Raw genomic sequence first — 17,887 nt, 5'->3', positions numbered from 1 at the left:
TTGTTTTCATCACAGCTTAGTTTTCATTATTTCACAGATCATTTCAAATTCAATAGTAGTCTCAAAGCTTGACTGATGTTGGAAGGATTGAGAAGTTGGGTGGTATTGTCTGAATTCCCATGTGTCTACTGTAAATGGAGTTGTAGCTGCCCCACAATTCTCATAAGGGCATGAAGGATAGGGAGTGATATTATAATTTTAAATTGTTAACTGTTCAGTATGGCCATTAGAATGTAAATTTTATTACATATTTCAAATACATGGGAAAGTCTTTGTTGAGCTTTACTATTTGTTATGGTCCATGTTTAGGTATTCGTTTATTTGCAGATACACTGCAAATACAGTATTCATTATAAGAGACATTATGAGTTAAAAACAAGGCCTCATTATTATTATTGCTGTATAACCCATGTTAGTTTTTTGAAATTACACTAGAGATTTGCAGGTTCTTAAATTACAGTGAAAACTGTAACTGGGGGGGATCCCTAGCGTTTGCCTTCGGCTCAGGGCGTGACCCTGGGGTCCCGGGATCGAGTCCCACATCTTCCTCTGCCTCTCTCTCTCTCATGAATAAATAAATAAAATCTTAAAAGAAAATAATAATCATTTGTATTATTTATTATTAGAAGATATTAAAAATCTTTGTCTTACGATGAATCCTAGTTTAGTATATAGAAGTTACCATTTGCTGCTGAAAACTGAGGATTTGATATCAGATAAAACTAATTCTATTGCTTATACGGCTACTTATTTTCTTGAGAATATCTGGACCTGGGCAGTTTAGATTTCGCCTAGGAGATAAAATTAGAAATCTTGGTCACGGGGATCCCTGGGAGGCTCAGCGGTTTAGCACGTGCCTTTGGCCCAGGTCATGATCCTGGAGTCCTGGGATCCAGTCCCACGTCGGACTCCCTGCATGGAGCCTGCTTCTCCCTCTGCCTGTGTCTCTGCCTCTCTGTCTCTCATGAATGAATAAATAAAATCTTAAAAAAAAGATCTTGGTCACGACCTTTAGTTCCTTTCTGAAAACAAATCTGATATTCCACTTTAGACAGTTAAACAGTTAGGCACCTTGGCTGAGTTTGGGTAGAGAGCTAAGGTCAAAAAGTCCATTGAACTCAGAGCGTCATGGTATCAAAGTCACACTGCCAAAACATTTGTGTCCATCTCTTTGTTGCCAGTAGTGTTGACACTGAGCTATGAAAATGGCAAGGATTTAAGTATCCAAGGAGAATGGAAATGCTAATTTTGGTGGACTGTAGTTAACCCTCAGCCAAAGAATAACTTCAGCTGAATTAGGCAGTAGGCCAGAGAGCAGCTCACTCCTTTGAGATTTCACAAAAACATAAGGCAGATCTACACATTCGGTGTGGTATATACACGAACGAGTATCAGGAACTTTAAACAAAATCCTAATTTAACATCTGGTGACCAAATCCACAATTTCCACCTTAATGAAATGTACCTAACAAGAACAGCCTTGAATTTGCAGTTATGTATACTGGTGTATTCTATGACCAAAAATTAACTTCAAGAAACCAACGCTAAAAAACTAAGCCAAATGTGACAAAATTCAAGAATCCCTCCCCCGCCCCCCCCCCCCCCCCCACCCGTAGTGAAATCTTTTTGAATGTTTAAGCTTTTGTTTGTTTGTTTTTAGGTACAACAAAACAAAGAGCATTCCAACTGCATCATAATTATTCTTTTTTACTCAGGAGAAAGGGAAGGTTAACAGGGTGTTTTCACAAGTCGCTGTGATGGTTCCAGGAGCAGCCATATAACATCCTCAGCCTCTAAAGTTAATTTTAGACACGTCGGATTAAAAACTCCTGGCCCAAAAAACCCGCACAAATTCCTGGCCCCAGATAGAGTCTGGAGACCTGAGCAGCGCATATTGTGTTAATCACGATGTGACAGGTCAGACTTCAAGTTCTTTTCTTTTTCTTTCTTTCTTATTATTTTCAGACTTCAAGTTCTTAAGCATGGACTAGGAGGGAGGAGGGCTGCAGGTCAGACTTCAACATAGATTTATTTATTTATTATGTATTGAGTTTTTTAATTATTTATTTATTTAGTTTTTATTTATCTGTTTTAGTTTTTAATTAGTTTTTTAGTTTTTAGTTATTTATTTATTTAGTTTTTAGTCATTTATTTAGTTTTACTTATTTATTTAATTTTAGTTTTTAGTTTTATTTATTTAGTTTTATTTATTTTTGATTTAGTTATTTAGATTTATTTAATTTATTTATTATTTTTGTATTTTGTATTTTTGTATTTTTTTAAATTTTTAATTAGTTAATTAATTAATTAATTTATTAATTTTCAGACTCCACGTTCTCAAGAATGGACTAGGAGGGAGGAGGGCCGCGAAGCCAAAGGCGGGACCCGACCCGAGCTCCGGGTAAGGGTCCCAAGAGGGTCGGGAAGGTTCCCCCGCCGCGCGTGACCTCCGGCCCAGTTGTCGGGTCCTCCAAGCCCCTCCCTCCGAGGGGAGGGCGCGAGGTGCCCGCGAGGTGCCCGCGAGGTGCCCGCCGCACGACCTCTGCCCTAGTTCAAGCTGGGGCGGCCCTGCCCGTTCCTCGCCCCGAGCCCCGCGCCCCCTCTCACCCGCGCAGGACAGCTTGGCCAGCGGCACCGACATCTTGACGGGTCCCAGGGCCGCCTGCGGCTCGCCGCGGGCCTCGACGTCTAGGCCGCGGGGGGCGCCATCACTCGCCGGGAAACACCGACACCTCGGCGGCAGTCCCCCTCCCCGCGCTGCCCGCGGCTTCGGCTTCCCCACGGCCCCGCCTCCTTGTCGCTGTGCGCCGGCGCCGCGCGTGACGCTCACGGCCGGCAGGGACTTCCGGGTCAGGTGCCGAGGCGGGCGAGGGAAAAGAACTCCAAGTCCCAGCAGGCCCCGGGGTCAGGCTGAGGATTGGTTCTCCGTTCGCGTCTCAGCAAGGCGTGGCGAGGCCGCGGGAGGGCGGGTGAGAGGGACTCACAGATCCCGCGGTATATGGGTGCGCATCAAAAGTAGTGTTTGTGCGTGTGCGGGGGGAGGGGTGGCGGAGCGACGCCCACAGCATTCTGGGAGTTGTAGTCCTCTAACCCAGGCGCCTTCGGAGCCTCACTGGAGTTTGCGCAGGAGCGATGAACTGCCCCAAGGTGAACGAACTGACCTCTGATTGGGCGTCCGGAAAAAAATGACCGGCATCCGCGGCCCTGGGCAGAGGGCCCCGCCGAGACCGGGCGGGGCTTCGGGCGGGAGAGGCGGGGCTTCCGGGCGCTGGGCGCGAGCGGTTTGAACGGCGGTGGGTGTGGGTCGGGCTGCCGGGCTCCGACCCGCGGTCCCAGCCCCGCTGATGGCGGCCCCCGAGGAGGCGCGGGTCTCTTCGCCGCCGCCGCCGCCCCCCTCCTCCCCCTCGTCTTCGGAGGCCTCGTCAGCCTCTTCCCCCGGCGTTCCGGGGAGGTCGGGCTGGCCGGCTCCGAGCAGCGGCCGCGGCCGGTCGGCGGACCCGCTGGAGGAGGTGGAGCTGCAGATCGGAGACGTGAGTGTGGGCGGACGGTCCCGGCGCTCGCGGAGGCCGCGGGAGGGGGGGAGGGGGGGGGGAGGGGAGGGGGGAGGGGAGGGGAGGGGGCTGGGGAGGGCCGCGAGCCGGCGGCCGGGGGAGGGAGGCAGGGGTGGGGAGAGGGTGGCCGCGAGCAGGCGGCCGGGGAGGGGAGGGGAGGGAGGGGAGGGGAGGGCCTCCGGCTCGCGGGGGCTCGCCACCATCCCCCATCGCGAGACCCCGCCGCTCTGGGTGGCCGCCTGCCGGGTGCCCGGGCCGCGGGCCTCGGGCGTGCTGCACCCCGTTTTGGGGCTCCCTTAGGGCTTCTGTGGCCCCGATTGGTTTCCTTGACGGCTGGGCCCGAGCCCCACGGTGTCCGTTGCATCTCCTAATGCGGCGGTCACACCCCCTCGCACACCCACTCCGGGGGGTGGGGGAGGCAAGCGAATGAGGTCCGCGGGGTGCAGTCCTCCTGGGAGAACCGTGCGCTTGCACGTTCGACCCCCCGTGCAGGTGGGAGCGTCGCTCCTCGCTTAGCAAGCGTTTGCGTTTCCGTCTTGTTTTGTTTTCAAGATGATCGAAGTGCTGACACAGCTTCAGTTTTCGCTGAACGGGACTGGTTATCAAGGGAATATGTAGAGTGGACCGCTGATCTCTTATCTAGGAGCAGTGTTATGTTAGATTAATAGGTGAAGAAAAAACATTTGAATAAGAAGTGAATTGCACCAAGAGTTGGATATTTTGTGTAGGCTGCTCTAGTTTGTTTTGGTTTTGTTGATGTTATTTGTCCGTTCGGAGTATCTCTCTGTTCTTTGGTCTGTGCATTTTCATGGTGTAAGTAGTGTTCACAGGTTAAATTAGTGGGACGCTACTCCTGTTACCTGCCAGGCAGTTGTTTACGATGAAGGAAGCCCTTCAGAGGCTTCTGGAGCTTAGTGTCTAGGGATCCAAGTCCTCTTTTTTTTATCTTAATGAGAGTCTGATGTATTTTCTTTCTTTTAAAGGTTTTATTTATTTATTCATGAGAATACACAGAGAGGAGAGAGAGAGAGAGAGGCAGAGACACAGGCAGAGGGAGAAGCAGGCCCATGCAGGGAGCCCGACGTGGGACTCGATCCCGGGTCTCCAGGATCAGGCCCTGGACTGAAGGCGGGGCTAAACCGCTGAGCCACCCGGGGATCCCTATTTTCTTTCTTTTGAAGATTTTTTTTTTTTTTTTTTTTTAATAATCTCAACACCCAATGTCGGGTTGAACTCACAACACTGGGATCCAGAGTCGTCGCTTGCTCTAGGACTAAGCCAACCAGGTGCCCCTAGAGTATTTTCAATTAAAAAAAAAAGGTACTGACTTGTTATGTCTGGTACATAGTGGATGTCCTTCCAGCAGACATATTCCTCAAAGCTTACGTCATATTAAAGAATTTCTTAGGTTTCTGGAAAGAGCTGGTGTTTTATATTGTTTGACTCTATTTTTTTTTGTTTTCATTAAATTTCAGGCAGCATTTTCATTAACCAAACTTCTTGAAGCCACATCTGCAGTATCAGCTCAAGTGGAAGAGCTTGCCTTCAAATGTACAGAAAATGCACGCTTCCTTAAAACCTGGCGGGACCTCTTGAAAGAAGGCTATGATTCTTTGAAGCCTGACAACTGATTTGGCTGTGTGATAATTCATACTTGCTCATTTATGATGTTTGCATGTGTACCATAAGTATAAGGTTGTCTCCAGCAGTCTGTGTATTCAGAATGCAGTTTTTTTTTTTTGTTTTCTTCACTTTTGTGAAAGCAGAATACCGATGCTATTTTTGATGCTGGCCAATATCTATCTTTAAATACTTTCTGTTCTCTAAACTTTCATAGAATCTTTTATGAAAGTTATTTCATCATTAGATAAGGTTAATAATGCCACAGTGTTACCAGTAGAAAAAAACAGGTAGAGCATTCTATTTGATTTCCAAGAAGATGCTGAAAATGCCCGAGTTTGAAGTTGAGCTTCATTTTATGGACCAAAGGAAATAACTTTAAGGCTACTAGTGTTGGCCCAGCTCCACTAGGCCAGGTTCCCTGGAACTAATGATTGTGTCTGTCTTCTTTATCCCCAGCACCTAGAACAAGGGTAGTGTTCAAACCAGTAAATGTTTGTTGAATAAATGAGTTGACAGTACAATTAAAAGCTGTTTTTTTCTTCTTGTTTTTAGCGTGAAAATTGTAATTGTTTTTCAAAAAAATATTTGAATCAGAACCTGACTTGAAGGAATTTTTTTTTTTTTTTTTTTAACGGGGATTTGATATTTAACTGATGACAGTTTTTAAAAATATATGGTAAATGTTTTTTATCCTTCATCCTTCATGATGCTTTTTAAAGTTTTTATTTCAGAAAATGAAAGCTGTCTAGAAAGAATGTATATATATATTTTTTTCTCTGTTTATTTCTCAGGTTACATGCTTTGTGATGTTGTATGTTCTTTTTAAAGTGCCTTATCAAAATTATGGCTCTGTACCCTTTTTGAATTTTGCACATAATTCTAAATATAATTCTAAAGATACTGTTTTAATGGATCAAATTTAAATGATGTGATTGGTTTCATATTATTTGACTTTAATGACAATGTTCTACTTGTCCCATATCTAATGTTGTTCTATTTCTTTTCTTTTTTTTTTTTTTTGGTTTGTGTCATATGTATCTGATTAAGCCAGCTAATTCTCCAGAACTTCTAGATATCTTTGATATGCATTGTAATTCTTTTGTAGATATGGAGATGTGTGCAGAACTATATTCTAAGGCCCTAGAGTGGGGTTATGAAAAGGAACAAATGGATGCACAAAGAATACTATTGTTTGGTATATTAGGTCATAGTACTTGATTAAATTTTTAAGTTAAAAATAACACATATGATGTGTTTATACCAAAGAGATACTTATTTTGCTATTAGAAAAATATTTTTCTTCTGTGTCATCAAAACTGCAGTTTTTAAGATGTACAGAAATAAATGTGTTCAAAGCGAGTTTCATTTCCATTTCTTTGGTTCATTATTTTAAAACTTTTTATTGAAATGTTTCAAACACATGAGTAAAACATTAGAGGATCTATTCCCACATTTAATAAATGTTAGCATTTGGCTGTACTTTCTTCTGATCTACCTATGTTTGTAATGTTAGATACATTTGTAACTTTTGTTACCTCTTTGTGTCAGTTGGTCCCATTCTTCCCCCTCCCCCCTGCTTTTCTCCCCAGAGGTAACCATGGTCCTAAAAGTGTATATTCTAGTTTGTGTTCTTTTATTTTTAATGCATATGTATGTTTTCAAAGTACTACAAAATATTGTTTTGTGTATGTGGTAGGTGGCCTCCAGATAGCCACAATGGGCGGCCTCCTGGTATGCATGCCCTTGTGTCCTCTCACATACTGAGTAGTGCTGACTTACATAACTAGTAGGAGCTTGAAGAATGCAGTGTGTGATTTCTGAGGCTATGCATACCTTTGTCCATTTTTCTATTATGTTTTGTCTTTTCCTTGTGAATTTGTAGGTATTATGTATTTTGAATACTAATGGTCTGTTACCTATGTTATCTATCTTTTGTAGTTATTTATCTTTGTATTTGGTTGTGCAATTTTCTTAAATAAAGGTTTTTAATTGAATGAAATCTTACCAATTTTTCATGATAGTGCTTTCTGGATCTTTCATAGGAGATGTCATAAAGGTACTCTACATCTTATCAGCGGTTAAAAAATTTTTGAATTTTTTTAAAACTTTATTTGAAAGAGAGAGTGAGCATGAGAGAGAGAGAGAGAGACAGAGAGCGCGAGCATGAGCAGGGGAGTAGGGTGGAGGGAGAAGCAGATACCCTGCTGAGCAGGGAGCCCAGTGTAGGACTCCATCCCAGGATCCTGGGATCATGACCTAAGCTGAGGGCAGATGGTTAACTGATTGAGCCACCCAGGTGCCTGACCTTGTTTTTAATGTTTACATACTTAGCTTTCTATTATTTTCTGATTTCTGTTGAAAGCCTAACCATATTCCTTATGTAGAAAATTTATTGGTATTATTCCAAGTAAGAATGGAAAGGACTCAAAGTAATCCATATTTTTAATAGAATTAAAGTTCAGGCAATTTACTTTCAAAAGAAATCTATACAATTATATACTCAATAAATAATTTTTTGATTCCAGTATTTTCATATTTCAAACATTTTTGGTGTTTTAAAAGTAACAAAACATTTTATTCCTATTTGAAGATTTCAAATTATGAAAGCAAAAAATTCCAATAGCTCAGTTAGAGCCTAGAAGAATATCTCATGAACTGGCCACCATGCAATAGGAAGGTCAGTCCGTCTCTTGATGACAACTACTTCCTCTTTGAAGTAAAACACCTACATGCAGATCTTTCTTTCCTTCCTTAACTTCATGAATCAGTGCATTTTAGCTCTTCTTTCTTTCCCTTTTTAATTGTTTTTATCAAGATCGAATTCACACACCATAGAATTCACCCATCTAAAGAGTACTATTCAACAGAGTTGTTTATCAATTGAGAAACTTTCTTTGCTCCAGAAGATACTCTGTACTTTTTAGGCAGCATCTTTTCAATCCAATCGCCCCCAATAAGTTCTAATTTACTTTCTGTCTCTATGAATTCACTTCTAGATATTTCATGTAAGTAGAATCATATAGTATTTGTCCTTTTGTGTCTGGCTTATTTATACTCCTGTTGTAGCATGTGTCAGAACTTCATCCTTGTAAGTGGCTGAATAATATTTCATTGTATGTACCTACTACATTTTGTTTATCTGTTTATTAGTTGATGGGCATTTGTGTTGTTTCTGTTCTTTGGCACTGAGCATTTGCATACAAGTAGCTGTTTGAATCCTGTTTTCTATTCTTTTGGGTTTACCCAGAGTGAAATTGCTGGGTTGTATGGTAATTCTATGAAGCTTTTGAGGAACCACCAAACTGTTCTCTATAGCAGCTGCATCATTTTACATTCCAACCAGCAATGCAGAAGACTCTCAATCTCCATGTCCTTGTCAATACTTATTTTCTCTTTTTTTCCTTTTGTTTTAATTACAGCCTTTCTATTAGGTATAAAGTGAAATCTATCTCATTGTGGTTTTCATTTTTCTAATGATTAGTGATGTTGAGCAACTTTTCAAGTGCTTATTGGCACAGGTGGCATCTCCTGCATTTGTTTATCTTGTTTGTAGAAATGTCTTCTTAAGTTCTTTTTTTTTTTTTTTTTTAAAGATTTATTTATTTATGATAGACATAGAGAGAGAGAGAGGCAGAGACACAGGAGGAGGGAGAAGCAGGCTCCATGCAGGAGCCTGATGTGGGACTCGATCCCAAGTCTCCAGGATCACGTCCTGGGCTGCAGGCAGCACTAAACCGCTGCGCCACTGGGGCTGCCCTCTTCTTAAGTTCTTTGCCCACTTTTTAAATTGGGTTGTTTATCTTGTTTGAGTTCTAATAGTTATTTATATATTCTGGGTATTAAATCTTTCTCAGATATATGATTTGCAAATATTTCATTCTGTAGTTGTCTTTTTGTTTTTTTAAAGATTTTATTTTTGGGATCCCTGGGTGGCGCAGCAGTTTGGCGCCTGCCTTTGGCCCAGGGCACGATCCTGGAGACCCGGGATCGAATCCCACGTCAGGCTCCCGGTGCATGGAGCCTGCTTCTCCCTCTGCCTATGTCTCTGCCTCTCTCTCTCTCTGTGTGTGACTATCATAAATGAATAAAAATTAAAAAAAAAATAAAGATTTTATTTTTAAGTAATCTCTATACCCAAGGTGGGGCTTGGCTTTATAACCCCAAGATCAAGAGTCACATGCTCCACCAAATGATCCAGCCAGGTACCCTGTCTTTTTACTTTTTTGATAACATTCTCTGGTTCACAAAAGTCTTTAATTTAGATGAAATCTAATTTATTAATTTTTTCCTCTTTTGTTACTTATGCTTTTGTTGTCACATCTAAGGATCCATTGCTAAATCCAAGGTCTTGAAGATTTACCCCCATGTTTTCTTCTAAGAGTTTTATGTCTTATATTTCGGTTGATCATTAATTTTGAGTTGATTTTGTATATGCTGTAAGGTCAGGATCCAAATTCAATCTTTTGCAAGTGAAAATCCAGTTGTCCCAGCATCATTTATTGAAAAGATAGTTCTTTCTTCATTTGATTGTCTTGGCATCTTTGTGGAGAATCAATTGACTATAAATATGAGGATGCACAGAGAAGTACTACTTTGAGTTTATATCAGAACATCTTTTCTCAGAGTAATAAATATCTTGTATTACCTCCCAAGTGTATGGGGACTTCAAGAGAGGTAAGATGAATTCTTAAAACATCTAGTTCGTAAATAATCAGACATTTTCTCATTTTTCATTATACTGAATATTCCAAAGCCTTAAAACTTTATTTAGAACTGTCCATGACTATTATGTTTGCTGATGTGCATGACAAAGCTCTACCTTAAACTAAGAGCTGCAGATAGTCTTTGTATATTTTGTTGTGGCTAAACATAATTTAACACTGCAAATTGAAAAGATTCTATACTATGCACTTCCAAGAATTTACTGCAGTGCTGTGCGCAGAATGGGTACTCAATAAATGCACGGTAAAAGAATGAATGAATATTTCTGAAGTAGATTTCTCTTAATTTCCTATGCAAAATACATACTAATATATACACATTATCAATATAATTTAGTTCCCTTTATACGAGCCTCAGTCACTTTGATTTTACCCGAATAACCTCATGTCCTTGTAATGGCTTTATCTTAGCCATCATAAATTATTAATTTTGTGGCATCCATTTCATACTAATAAATCCATCATGAAGCATCTCACAATATTCTCCGTGTAGAAATGAGTTTCAGAGTCCATTATGAATAGGAATTGAGTCTAGTTGATTGAGAAATTAGTGACAATTCACAGGGGTCTGTGAAAAGAGCTGGCTTTATTAACTCAGGTGGCATCTCCTGCAGTGGCCACATTTCTACCCAGATGAATGATGGAGCATATGTTTTCTGACTTCCTTTGCTGTCAATAGATCTTCTTTGTCTATAGTTATACCAAAACTGATGGATCATTTCTTTGAATGGTCTTGTGGTCAGAGTATACAGAATTGGGTTCAAAGCACTGTTGATAGGCAGAATAAAAATCACTACCCAAGAGGTTATGGTACCTAAAAGAGAAAAATACAATAGTTTTAGTGTTAATGGATGTTTACAAGATATAGAAATCCCTTTTCCTTGTTTCTCCCCCAGCCCCCTTTTGAGTCTTAATTTTTTCCCTTTGATGTCACATAATTATATACCAAGTCTAATGTGTTTCCAGGATGTCTTTCCAGGGTGCCAGTGTTTGAGGGGAGTGCTGGTGCTGCAAAAAAACAGGGTTCTTTGCTAAGTAGCTTTTCTTGAATACATCAATATATAAGTATTCCATTAGGTAGAAGAAACATTTTCCACCAAGTGATTATATATTATTGTGATATGATTCCATTTTAGGAAAATATAGTTTAGCATTCAAATCATACCTTTTCCAATATTTTAATTGCTGGATAGAACATGTATTATTTCGCAGAATATACAGATGATTTCTGTTATTTATGTGGTTTTAAAAATAGATATGCATTTTTAGACTTTTGGGTATTTTGATAAAAACATCTTTAGCTAAACTTATCTTAAAAATCACTGTAGTGATTTGTTATTATAATTTATCTGGTGCTATTTTCCCTCTTCGTTGCTTATAAAAGTGTAAAATACTATCACCACCAACCATGAGATAAAACAAAATTAAAATTTTTATGTTTGTAAATTTTTAAAATGTGAATATATACTGCACTAATAACAGCATTTTGCACTTTTTTTACTGTGGTAAAATATACATAGCATAAAATGTATCATTTTAATCATTTTTAAGTGTGCACTTCAGTGGCATTAAAGTATATTCATATTGCTATGCAACCATCACCACCATCCGTCTCCAGAACTTTTTCACTTTCCCAAACTGAAACTACATATCTATTAAACAATAACTTCATTGTTTTCCTTTTCCTTCCCTTTTCCTCCCAACTCCTGGCAACACATTTCCAAACTTTCTGTCTCTATGAATTTGACTACTCTAGCTACCTCATATAGTGGAATCATACAGTATTTGTTCTTTTGTGACTGGCTTATTTCACTTAGCATGGTATCTTTGGGGTCTGTTCATGTTGTACCATGTTTAAGAATTTCCTCCTTTTATAAGACTGAGTAATAATCCATTGTGTGTGTATAACACACTTTGTTTATCCATGCATCCATTGATGGACACTTGGGTTATTTCGAGCTTTTGGCTGTCATGAATAATGCTGCTATGAACACAGGTGTACCAATGTTTGCTTGAGTTCTTGCTTTTAATTCCTTTAATTCCCAGAATTGCTGGGTCATATGGCATTTCTCTGTTTAATTTTTTGAGAAACCACCATGCTGTTTTCTATAGCAGCTGTGCTATTTTACATTCCTACCAGCAATGCACAAGAGTTCCAATTTCTCTAAATCCTCACCAATTTTTGTTATTTTCTGTGTTTTTGATAGTAACTATCCTAATGATTGTGGTGTACATTATTTTTAAATACTAAGAATGCATTCTTCAATCATCTCTCACATTCTAGAGAGAGTGTGTAATGTTCTTTAAATTGCTATGTATTCTGGGAAGAAAAATGTCTTATGTTCTCAAAAATGAAGTAAATATTTGATAATCAATTTTATCTGTTTGGTCATCTTAAGCATGGGATTCTCAGAATTACAAAACAGAGAGTGTTTTTTATTTGAGTTGTTACTTTGTTCCAATGGTAATAGTGTTTTTAGGCATTTATGGAAATAACTGAACAGCTTCCTCCCAGTAAATATTTGATTGATGAACAGAACCTGAAGTATATGTAATTCTGACTTACAATTCTTAAAATGAGTTGGTATTAAGGATCTTTATTTTCTTTCTTAGAGGTACACTGAGAAACAGACTTATTATTTTTTTACAGAAGGAAAAAAAAGTTGTACCTGGTATTTCTACCTGAAGCAATGAAAGAAATTTCAGTACAAAAATGGGTATCCAGCATAATGCATCAGTAAATACAATAAAGAAAAACCGTTTGGCAAGGATCATCTCTTTTTTAACTTGATTCCGTATTTCAGTTGCTGTTATGGCACTTTGATGAACGCTATAAAACATGCTTCCATAGGAAAAAACTATGATGATAAATGCCGCCAAGTTAACACCTATTTAGGACACAAAGATTATTATTAATGTGTATGAGCATTCTTTCAAAACAAACACACATACCCTTAGCTGATTGGACATGAACATGTTTTTTGTTTTTCATAAGAATTACTAAGGTACACAAAAATAATGAATTTTTTGGAAATTTGAAGTATTGTTGAACTAATGAGGAATGAGGGAGTTTTAATTTAAAAATGGCACATTATGGGCACCTGGGGGGCTCAGTGGTTGAACGTCTGCCTTTGGCTCAGGTTGTGACCCCAGGGTCCTGGGATCAAGTCTCCCATGGAGAGGGAGGAGCCTGCTTCTCCCTCTGTGAGGAGCCTGCTTCTCCCTCTGCCTTGTCTCTGCCTCTCTCTGTCTCTCATGAATAAATAAATAAAATCTTTAAAAAACATTGGCATATTAAAATGAGATTATAGTGATTCAGTGAATATCATGGGTCTTTTAAGTTAATCTTTGTAGTTTTTAAAAAATAATTCAATTAGTTTAAGTTATACTTTGAGAATAGATATATACACACATATATATGCCTTTTATTAAGGAGCATGTTGGAATTTATATGATAAAGTGGTAATTTAGGGGGAAAAAAGTCCCTTTAGGGGGATTTTGACAGAATCCATCCTCAATGTCAATGAGAAAAACTGGTTAGAATATATGAAATAAAAGTTTATAAACTTTAGAAGAAATTATTATATTGAAATTATGATTTATTAGAATAAATAGTTGAGTGAAAGGGCTTATAATACAGTTTCTTACCAAGAAAAATTGCCACCGAATAAATCTGGGCTCCAGTACTTTCGATATCTTCTGAGTGAAGAGGGAAACACACTCCATTGGTGCCATAGTAGTTCTTGAAAAACTCCTTATTGGTCAATGGAATGAGAGCCACTATAAACCCACTAGTCCAAATGAGAATCAGAACTGTAATTGTTCTGCACTTTCTGGGTCTTAAACACCTAAAAGGATAGACAATGCAGATATATTTTTCCAGTGTCAGAAATGTAAGAAGTAACACGGATACTTCAGTGGACAGAATGGCTAAAGATCCCACAAGCTGACAGTGAATACTGTCCATCCACAGCTGTGCATGCTTGTTGTATTCTCCACGAAACTTCAGGTCAAAGGCTCCGATCACAAACAGATATATTCCCATTAGGCAGTCAGCACCTATAGGATCAGTAAGTGTTGCAAGTTTAGAGAAATAAATAGGTATCATGGAATTAACGATAAGCGGTAATATTTTTAGCATTAGCAAAAAATATCTAATTTACTTCTATCTTGGGAGGAGGTACTTTTTATCCTAATAGTTCACTTATGGGTAAGGACCTCTTCATCAACTCTCTTCGATAACCCCTTTTGGAGCACCCTCTACAGCTAATTATGAAGTCATTTCCTCTGTCTTTTTCTAACTGTCAAGTCTGTGTGAGAGGGACTTTGTTTTCCTTTCTGGTTTCATCACCTAGAAGTGTTGAGTAAACGAATAACATATAATTATGTTGAGCATTCGATTAGGGACCAATATAGGGATGTTATTATTTGCATCACTTCTTCTGCTGAAATATGCTCCTAGTTTGTTTTTGTTTGTTTGTTTGTTTGTTTATTTATTTATTTATTTATTTATTTATTTATTTTTTATGCTCCTAGTTTAACATGCTGAAGCTATCATTCAAAATCCTAGAGAGAGAAAAAAAAAAAAGGAGAAAAAGAGAAAAAAAAGGAAAAAAAAATCCTAGAGAAAGTAATTCAGAAATTGCTGTGATAAACTAATGACTATGAATTTTGAGGTCTGTAACTTAGAAGATAAGAGTAATTAAGAAGTGCTCTGTAGGGATCCCTGGGTGGCGCAGTGGTTTGGCGCCTGCCTTTGGCCCAGGGCGCGATCCTGGAGACCCGGGATCAAATCCCACATCGAGCTCCCGGTGCATGGAGCCTGCTTCTCTCTCTGCCTATGTCTCTGCCTCTCTCTCTTTCTCTCTCTGTGACTATCATAAATAAAAAAAAAAAAAAAAAAAAGAAGTGCTCTGTAGGGGCTCCTGGGCTCAGTAGGTTAAGCATCTGCCTTCAGTCCAGGTCATGATCCCAGGGTTCTGGGATGGAACCCCAGGTGGGGCTCCCTGCTTAGTGGGGAGTCTGCTTCTTCCTCTCCCTCTGCTGCTCCCCCTGCTGTGCTCTTTTGCTCTCTCTCTCTCAAGTAAATAAATGAAATCTTAAAAAAAAGAAGTGTTTGGTAGTCAGTACAATTTTGAAGGGCCTAAGTTCTTTATTTAGCACTGATCTAAGCAAACCTGTTCTCTTTGATTCTCTCTTACCATTTTTACATCTTTCTCTGCCTCTTTTTAGGCTCTCTCATCCCCAAAATCAGTTGTCAATGTGATGAACTATTTGGTGATTTTGCTTAAAAAGCAAACATCTCATATCAGAGTGTAGGTGAGAATTTTGGACTACACAGACATTCTACACAGTGTGTCTAAAGTCACATCACTGTATAAATCATAAAGCTGGCCCTAATCCTTAAGCACTGAGGTTATATTCTAGCCTTCACCAAAGAAATCGAGCATACTTAAAATTTTATAACTAACAATATAAACAATTTCTGAGTTCTAGTTCTTAGGTAGCTTGCAATGAATAAAACAATCAGGCATTAGATGTCGAATGAGCCTGTAGGTAAGACATAGCACAGGTAAAGCAGGTAATGTAGATTGATAATCCCTAGAGAAGGTATGGATACATTACAGGCCACTTGACCCATGCTATAAACAGCCTGACGACTGGCTTCTTGCTTATTTTTCTTTGTAATCCTCACTTAACATAGTACTTTGCAACACATTTCAAAAACTTAAAAAAAAAAAAAAACCTAATGCTATTTAAAAACATTTTCTTACTTAGATATTTCAAATTATGAATGGAAAAGGTTTTAGTAGCTCAGAGACCACAAAAACAGCTCAGTCAAGTCAGTATCTATGATCTGGACGTGCAAACAAAAGGTAAATACAACTTTGGGTGTAAAAATGTGACCATGAAAGGCTGCCATTTTATTCATAGTAAAATTATGAGTTTACAGGCTTTAACAGAACATGCCTTCAGGGAAGAAAACTAATGAACGAGAGCTTCATTAATCTGTGTAAGGTAATTGAATTTTCTTGTTTTAAAAACTTATTTTCTTCTCGAGTAATTTTATTTTCATTATAGTGAACGTGAAAACATATAACCAAAAAGGAGAAAAAGTTAAAATCTTATAACTCTACCACTTTGCTTACTTATTTTCTAATAGCAGTGCTTTTATATATTTCAAAACTGTAATTCCTCTTTAATCAGGAAATACTCACAGCAGAGGGAAATGATTGACATGGCATGCAGCTTGTTCTCAGACCTGATATGAGATCTCATACAAATGACAAAGATGTTTCCAAAGCATGTAACTGCAGATACAACCCAGACAAATACTCTCTGAATAATGTTTGCCAAGAGGTTTTCTAGAGAAGAGATTCCATCAGTGTTTGGTTTACAGCTGCGCACATGTGGTGCATACCCACAGTACTGGAATTTCTTAAAATATCTGATGCACAAAGAGAAAGTAAAATAAGATTTTAAATATAATCCAGTGTCGCTATACATTAAAATTTCTTTTCTACATTTTCTCAGTGGAAAGAAAATGTCTAAATATGAGACTCACAGGAATGTAAAACATTAAGGATACTAAAGATTTAAATTTTAATTCTTGTGAACTTGATTTCATTGTAAAAGAATATGTATGTGGGTCAGAGCAGCAAAGAGGCATCATAAGCATACAAGTGTTAGACATATCTTGAAATATAAATAAACCGTTAGCATGGGATCAAGAGAATTAATGCATCTAAGGAAACTTTTATTGGATTTTTGGTGGTTATATAGCTCCTATTGTTGCTTCAGCTAATCTTGCTTTTCAGCCCTCAGGGGAAGACAGAGCCAAATGTTTCTCCTCTGTACTTCCATGGCTTTTCTACTTTAGTAGTTATTGTGTGATCTGTAACTGCACGTTAGCATGCTTATCTCTCTACCAGATTTTGGTACTAATAAGGTGTTCAATAAATATTTGTTGAGTTAATTTTTTCACCAACAGACCTCTCTTGTTGATAAAGACACTACCCAGATAGTCAGTAGTTACTACTGCGTTATCAGCAACACCATTTATTGAGCATCTTCTAGGTATCAGGAATAAATTCTCAAGTCAACTCCATAAGATAGGTATTAGCATCACCATAGGAAGAGATGCATCTTCAGTGGAGTCAAGTTATTTGCTATGAAATTTTCTAGTAAATGTAGAACTTGAAGTTCAAATTAGTATGTACTCCGGCAAAAAATATGAATGATCTTTATAGTATAGAGATCTGTAGTAATACAAGATAAAAGCTTGACAATTACAGCATTTTGTCCTGTTGTTTAACTCTTGCTGCCCGAATCCCTTAGATCTGATATGGTGTCTGCCCAATTCAAGTCTGTTCCTTGAGTTGTTTCTTGGGTGTTATGAGCTACATCATTTTCTCCTAATAAACTATGTTTGACTTACTTTAGTCCAAGTGTTTTATGTTGTGTGCAATCAAAGAAACTTTTATAAGCATCCTCCCTGAAGAGTTATGGAAAACAAAAAGAATGTCCTGTGTTAGACTTAAAATATAAGCAAAATTATAGAGTGGTGGTGGCTGATGTGACACTTTCTAAATTGTTGAGACTTAATTAGCCTGGCATGAAGATCATTCTAATATCTGCTGTAAGACTGCATTCAATCAAAGAAAAATGTTTCCAAAGCATGGAGTCAATGGTACCATAATACACACTGTTTTAATAAAAGATTTTTCGAAGTTTGCTATTTTATCCATATGCATTTGCACCAATCATGTCCTGATGTTGGCGGCAATTTTTAATGAGGAGAATTTCTCCATACCTTGCTCCATTTACAGTAACTATTTATTTATGATTATTTTGTATTGCTTATATAGATTCCTATTTCTTCATCTGGTAGCATTTATACCATGTGTGCAAATTACTAGCTCATCAGGCAAACATCATTATGCATTAGTGGTATCAGTGCTAAGGAGAGCTTATTATACTGGGTATGTTCCC

The 17,887-nt window shown here is 38.7% G+C and overlaps 3 protein-coding genes across 7 annotated transcripts in view; 1 reads left to right on the top strand and 2 right to left on the bottom strand.

Moving 5' to 3' along the window:
* Nucleotides 1–2,765, bottom strand: part of ETFDH (electron transfer flavoprotein dehydrogenase) — a 28,669-nt gene extending 25,904 nt beyond the window's left edge. Inside the window, 1 exon segment of the mRNA NM_001290090.1 lies at nt 2,608–2,765. Coding sequence (NP_001277019.1) covers nt 2,608–2,641 — 34 coding nt within the window. The 5' untranslated portion in view covers nt 2,642–2,765.
* Nucleotides 2,766–3,251: 486 nt separating this feature from the next.
* C15H4orf46 (chromosome 15 C4orf46 homolog) lies at nt 3,252–7,173 on the top strand. Its single transcript, XM_038559113.1, has 2 exons — nt 3,252–3,530; nt 5,027–7,173. The coding sequence occupies exons 1-2, from the start codon at nt 3,345–3,347 to the stop codon at nt 5,180–5,182; spliced, it is 342 nt and encodes a 113-aa protein (XP_038415041.1). The 5' UTR covers nt 3,252–3,344; the 3' UTR covers nt 5,183–7,173.
* Nucleotides 7,174–9,291: 2,118 nt separating this feature from the next.
* Nucleotides 9,292–17,887, bottom strand: part of RXFP1 (relaxin family peptide receptor 1) — a 94,722-nt gene continuing 86,126 nt past the window's right edge. For 4 of the 5 annotated variants that reach the window (XM_038559107.1, XM_038559108.1, XM_038559110.1 and 1 more), the window contains 4 exons: nt 16,114–16,343; nt 13,544–13,954; nt 12,565–12,783; nt 9,292–10,709 (listed from right to left, as the gene is read on the bottom strand). In XM_038559107.1, coding sequence (XP_038415035.1) covers nt 10,408–10,709; nt 12,565–12,783; nt 13,544–13,954; nt 16,114–16,343 — 1,162 coding nt within the window. In that variant the 3' untranslated portion in view covers nt 9,292–10,407. Of the gene's footprint in view, nt 10,710–10,841; nt 10,904–12,564; nt 12,784–13,543; nt 13,955–16,113; nt 16,344–17,887 lie in introns of all 5 variants that reach the window. The other variant, XM_038559109.1, reaches the window with a different exon arrangement.

This window comes from Canis lupus, chromosome 15 (genome assembly GCF_011100685.1).
Source record: "Canis lupus familiaris isolate Mischka breed German Shepherd chromosome 15, alternate assembly UU_Cfam_GSD_1.0, whole genome shotgun sequence".
Lineage (NCBI taxonomy): Eukaryota > Metazoa > Chordata > Mammalia > Carnivora > Canidae > Canis > Canis lupus.
The sequence above is the reverse complement of the archived record's forward strand: the minus strand, read 5'-3'. Positions and strand labels throughout refer to the sequence as shown.

Bases quoted from the DNA above. Each gene is read 5' to 3' on its own strand.
- C15H4orf46 (XM_038559113.1), top strand. From the start codon at position 3,345: ATGGCGGCCCCCGAGGAGGCGCGGGTCTCTTCGCCGCCGCCGCCGCCC. The intron at 3,531-5,026 runs GTGAGTGTGGGC...ATTAAATTTCAG, and splicing joins TGGAGCTGCAGATCGGAGAC to GCAGCATTTTCATTAACCAA.